Genomic DNA, 5,800 nt, shown 5'->3' with positions numbered 1-5,800 from the left:
TTTTTTCTTAAATTCATTTAATCCTGCGTATGAATCGTGCTTATATTGTGTGGTTTTGCTTTGGACAAGGGGGTGCAATCTCAAGGTGCCCTTTTGAACCAATTTATGTGATAAATATAATATTGTGATTCAATTAATATGTGTGAATAGTATTTGGATTTCGTTTAAAATGGAGTGCATATTTATTTTATTTCAGGCGTAGAGCTAGAAAGGCCGAGAATGCTGCCTTAGCCGATGCTATTCGTTTGTTGGCTGAAAATGTGATCCAAAACCGGGGAGACCAAGTCGACCCCCAAGCTAAAATTTTTAAGAAGCTGGCCAGGTTAGACCACCAGTTTTTAGGGGAGGTGCTGACCCTACTTTCCTAGAAAACTGGATTCGAGAATTTGATAAGTTGTTCGTGGCACTCAACTGTCCTGAGGGTATGAAAGTGGACCAGGCCGCTATGTACCTTAAGGACGAGGCTGATATATGGTGGAGAGACAATGCTGTGACCGTTAGGGCATAACCTAACTTTGGGTGGGAAGTGTTTAAGACCTTCTTGAGGGACAAGTTTTACCCCCCATTCCTGAAGAAACAGAAGGCTCAGGAGTTCATAAGTCTGGCAATGGGAAACATGTCAATCTCTGAGTACTATAATAAGTTTATGACCCTTTCTAGGTTTTCTCCTGAGGTAGTACCAACTGAAGAGCTGAAGGCTCAGAGGTTTGAGCAGGGGTTGACTAACGAGTTATAAAAGGACCTAGCCGGAAAAGTTTTCAAAACCCTTGACAAGGTGTATGAGAGAGATGCCCATCTGTACCATCTGAATACTAGGACTGCTAGTGCGAGTGCTAAAGCTGGGGAGAAAAGGAAGGATTTTGGGAAATCTGAGAACTAGGGTAATTTCAAGAGGTCTAGGAATGGGAACTCGTTTGATAGGGGTAACCAGAATGTTAGCAGTCCTTCCAATGCTAACAATGGGGAGAGAACCTACCACTTTAAGAAGTGTAGAAGGAACCACCCTAGGAGAGACTGTAATGGGAATTTGGTGACCTGCAGGTTCTGCAACAAGAACGGACACAGGGAGTATGAGTGTTACACCAAACAAAGACAACAGGGAAGTAGTGGGAATGGTGGGAACACACAGCAGAGGCCTAACAATTCCAATAACCAGGGAAATAGGGCAAATGGTCAAAATGGGAAGTTTGGGAATGGTAGCAACGATAACAACAGGTCTGGCAATGGCAACAGCAACAACTCAGACAACAACAACTCAGGCAACAACAACAATGGGTATCAGGCAAGAAATAACATTCCCGGCCGCTTGTCTGTGATGAGCAAGGGGGAAGCTGAGAGGTCCTCGGATGTAGTTACCGGTACTTTTTCTATCCAATCTATCTCTGTCAACACTCTATTTGACTCTGGAGCAGCTTATTCTTTCATTTCTACTTATGTTGTGCGCAAGTTAAACTTAACTGAATAGAGTCATGTTGATGTGTCAGTCAGTCTGCCTACGGGCAAACTTGTTCATTGTAATAAAATATTCAAAGGCTTGCCTTTGAAAATAGGAGAAGCTATCTTTCCATCAGATCTTATTGAGTTTAACCTAGGGGACTTAGATGTAATTCTGGGGATGGATTGGCTGAGTTTATACAAGGCTAAGATAGACTGTGAGATGGAGAGGGTACAACTGAGTGATCCTTTGGGTAAGAAAGTGTCCTATAGATGGTTAGGGAAGCCTAAAGGTTTAGGGATCATTTCTGCGATGAAGGTGAAGAAGCTAGTGAATAAGGGATGTCCATTGTTCTTTTACTGTGTTCAAGATTTGAGTATGAGTGAGAATAGGCGGATGGAGGATATGCCCATTGTGAATGAGTTTTTAGATGTCTTTCCAGAAGAGATTTCGGGAATGCCACCAAAGAGGGAAGTTGAGTTTACCATTGACTTAGTTCCAGGAGCTGCACCTATATCCAAAGCACCGTATAGAATGGCACCGGCTGAGATGAGTGAACTAAAGGCTCAATTGCAGGAGTTGTTAGGCAAGGGGTTCATTAGGCCCAGTGCATCACCTTGGGGAGCACCTGTGCTATTTGTGAAAAAGAAGGATGGAAGTTTGAGGCTATGTATTAATTATAGAGAGTTGAATAATGTGACTGTAAAGAATAAGTACCCTCTACCTAGGATAGATGACTTGTTTGACCGACTGAAGGGGGAAAGCGTGTTTTCGAAGATTGACTTGAGGTCGGGGTACCATCAGTTGAAGGTTGCAGATAAAGACATTCCAAAAACAGCCTTTAGAACTCGGTATGGACATTACGAGTTTACAGTCATGCCTTTTGGGTTAACCAATGCACCAGCCATATTTATAGACTTGATGAACCGAGTGTTTCATGAGTATTTGGAAAAGTTTGTTGTTGTGTTTATTGATGACATTTTGGTGTATTCGAAGAATGAGGAAGAACATGCTGAGCACTTGAGAACTACCCTTGAAACTCTTAGAAAGAACAAACTGTATGCTAAGTTTTCCAAGTGTGAGTTCTGGTTAGAGAAAGTGGCATTTTTTGGGCATTACATTTCGAAGGAGGGTGTATCTGTAGATCCTGCGAAGATCAAGGCGGTGAGTGAGTGGCCTACACCTAAGAATGTGACTGATGTTCGTAGTTTCTTGGGATTAGCTGGATATTATAGAAGGTTTGTCAAGGATTTTTCGAGGATAGCCAGACCCATGACTACTCTTATGAAGAAGCAGAGCAAGTTTGAGTGGAACGAGAGTTGTGAGTCAGCTTTTCAAACCCTCAAAGTGCGATTGACCACTGCACCAGTGATGGTATAACCTGATGGGATAGAAGGATTCGAAGTGTATAGTGATGCCTCGAAGCATGGTCTGGGATGTGTCCTACAGCAGAATGGAAGGGTGATCGCATACGCATCGAGACAACTGAAGAAGCATGAAGTCAACTACCCTACCCATGACTTGGAACTTGCAGCTGTTGTATTCGCTTTGAAGATTTGGAAGCATTACCTTTACGGTGTTTCTTGTAAGATCTTCACGGACCATAAAAGTATAAAGTACATCTTTACCCAAGATCACTTGAACATGCGACAACGTAGATGGTTGGAGTATCTTACAGACTACCATGTCCACATCCAATATCACGAGGGAAAGGCGAATGTAGTTGCGGATGCCCTTAATAGAAAGTCGAGTCATAATGTCAATGCTTTGATTGTGGCCAATGAGTTGTGTGAAGATATGAGGAGATTGAACCTTGAGGTTATCAACAAAGGAGAGTTAGAGGGATTAGTGGGTGCTTTAACCATCCAACCTTCCATATTTGAGGAGATTAAAGAAAAGCAACTGGAGGATGAGTCGTTTCAGAAGATTAGAGATCGTGTGACTAATGGTGTGGACACTGAATTCAAGATTCATGAGGATGGGAGCTTGAGATACAAGAAGAGATAGTGCATACCACAGAAGTGTGAGGATATCAAAAGGAAAATCATGGAGGAGTGCCATAATACACCATATTCAGTTCACCCTGGGGGCGATAAGTTGTATAAGGATTTGAAGGAGTTCTATTGGTGGCCGAATATGAAGAGAGAAGTGGCTGAGTTTGTATCTAAATGTCTGATGTTCCAGAAAGTGAAGATAGACCACAAAAGACCCATGGGAAAGGTACAATCATTAGAAATACCAGGTTGGAAGTGGGATTCCATATCCATGGACTTTGTGACAGGCTTACCAAAGACTCGTACTGGGAATAACACGATTTGGGTGATTGTAGACAGACTTACTAAGTCAGCGATGTTCATTCCTATCAAAGAAACCTGGAAAAAGAAGCAGCTAGCAAGCGTCTATGTGAAGAATGTAGTTCGGTTGCACGGAGTTCCCAAGGACATAGTGTCAGATAGAGACTCGAGGTGTCTATCAAAGTTTTGGCAAAAAGTGCAAGAGAACCTTGGGACAGCACTGAAGATAAGTACTGCCTTTCACCCTGCAACCGATGGTCAGACTGAGAGAACAAACCAGACCATGGAAGACATGTTGCGAGATTGTGCTTTAGATTTTCAAGGAAATTGGGAGGATCACCTACCCTTGATTGAATTCTCCTACAATAACAGTTACCATGCAAGCATCAAGATGGCACCTTTTGAAGCATTGTATGGAAGGAAGTGCAGAAGCCCAGCTTGCTGGAATGATTACAGTGAACGAGTTACTTTGGGTACAGATTTCATTGAGGATATGGTGGGCAAGGCGAGACTAATCCAGTTGCGTATCAAGGCAGCACAAGATAGACAGAAGAGTTATGCTGACTTGAAGAGGAGAGATGATGAGTTTAATGTTGGGGACAAAGTATTTCTAAAGGTTTCTCCAACAAAAGGTGTGATGCGATTCGGCAAGAAAGGGAAGCTTAGTGCAAAATATGTGGGTCCGTATGAAATTCTCCAACGTATGGGGAAAGTGGCTTACAAATTGGCTTTGCCAATGGAGTTCGAGAAAATTCATGATGTATTCCACATTTCCCAACTGAAAAAGTATGTGCCTAGTGAAACCCATGTTTTGCAGCCGGAGACTATTCAACTAGATGAGTCTCTAACTTATGAAGAAAGACCAGTCAAGATACTAGACTACAAGGTGCGTAGTACTAGAAACAAAGATGTGAAGATAGTGAATGTCCTTTGGTCAAACCAGGAGTACGAAGAGGCTACTTGGGAGGCCGAGGAAGAGATGAAAAACAAATATCCCGAGTTGTTTGACGTGGTGAGTTACGAGGGCGTAACTCTTTTCTTTTAAGGGGGGAAGAATGCGATGTAATTTCAAGCGCTTTTACCTCAATTATACCATTTATTGCTTGATTTTGCACAATTTTGCATGTTTTGGTTATCATTATGCATCATTATTGCATTTACATACAATAAAAGTATGTAAACTTTGGCCAAATATGAGTTCATTGAGTACAAAGTTCGATTTGTTAAGTGTGTTCGTTAAGAAGCAAGCAATTTACAGCAATACAAAACGCATAAGTTTGATTACTTTTGAGGAACTATGAATTTTGGGTAAAGTCTCGAGGGCGAAACTTCTTTTAAGAGGGGTAGATTGTAATCCCCCATATTTTTAACTTAATTATAATTTATTTATATATTATTCTTACAAATATTTTTATGTCAGTTTCATTAAATAAGTTAATTTTTATGAAAAGATTTAAGTAAACTAATATGTTTTTAACTAATTTACAACAATTTTAACATTTTAGCCCAAAACCCAAATATTACTCCTAATCTAATTAGGAAACCCAAAACCAAATAAAGCCCAAATAAAACCCTTACCCTTCTTTCCTCTCTCACGTAAAAAAAAAAAGAAGCTTTCACTTTCTTCTTCTCCTTCATTCACGAACCACAAACAGACAAAAAAAAAAAAAAAAAAACCCGAAGCTTTCCCCTGCTGCCGCCCTTGCCGCCGCGCCCCACTGCAGAGAGGACTTTGTAGAAGGCGACTTCTAGTTTTAAAGTGGCCAACCGGATTGTTTACACAAGGTACGTACAAGATACGAAACCTTGCTTGTAGGTGCATGTTTAAGGACTGATCGAGAACTTAGTATCAAGTATAGGATTGACTGGGTTAAATTGTCTGGTTATACATTGTGAATTTCAAATGATGTGCACTAGTTTATAATGCAAGTATTATTTGTGCTTTAATTATGCAAGGTGCGCTTAATGGCAAAAGTATGTGATTGGTGAAAAGATCAAATTATTACTCGTTCATGATTATGTAAACAGGATGAGTAAAGGAGAAATTCAAGTCTTGTAAGACGGGGTTAAG

General features: G+C 40.9%; 1 protein-coding gene across 1 annotated transcript; it reads left to right on the top strand.

The window, feature by feature from the left end:
- The first annotated feature begins 4,222 nt into the window (after positions 1 to 4,222).
- On the top strand, positions 4,223 to 4,926 carry LOC145636929 (uncharacterized). The gene is made up of 2 exons (XM_081688461.1): positions 4,223 to 4,741; positions 4,903 to 4,926. The coding sequence occupies exons 1-2, from the start codon at positions 4,223 to 4,225 to the stop codon at positions 4,924 to 4,926; spliced, it is 543 nt and encodes a 180-aa protein (XP_081544587.1).
- Positions 4,927 to 5,800: the final 874 nt, after the last annotated feature.

The sequence above is a fragment of the Chenopodium album genome, chromosome 6 (assembly GCF_948465745.1).
Source record: "Chenopodium album chromosome 6, dcCheAlbu1.1, whole genome shotgun sequence".
NCBI lineage: Eukaryota > Viridiplantae > Streptophyta > Magnoliopsida > Caryophyllales > Amaranthaceae > Chenopodium > Chenopodium album.
The sequence above is the reverse complement of the archived record's forward strand: the minus strand, read 5'-3'. Positions and strand labels throughout refer to the sequence as shown.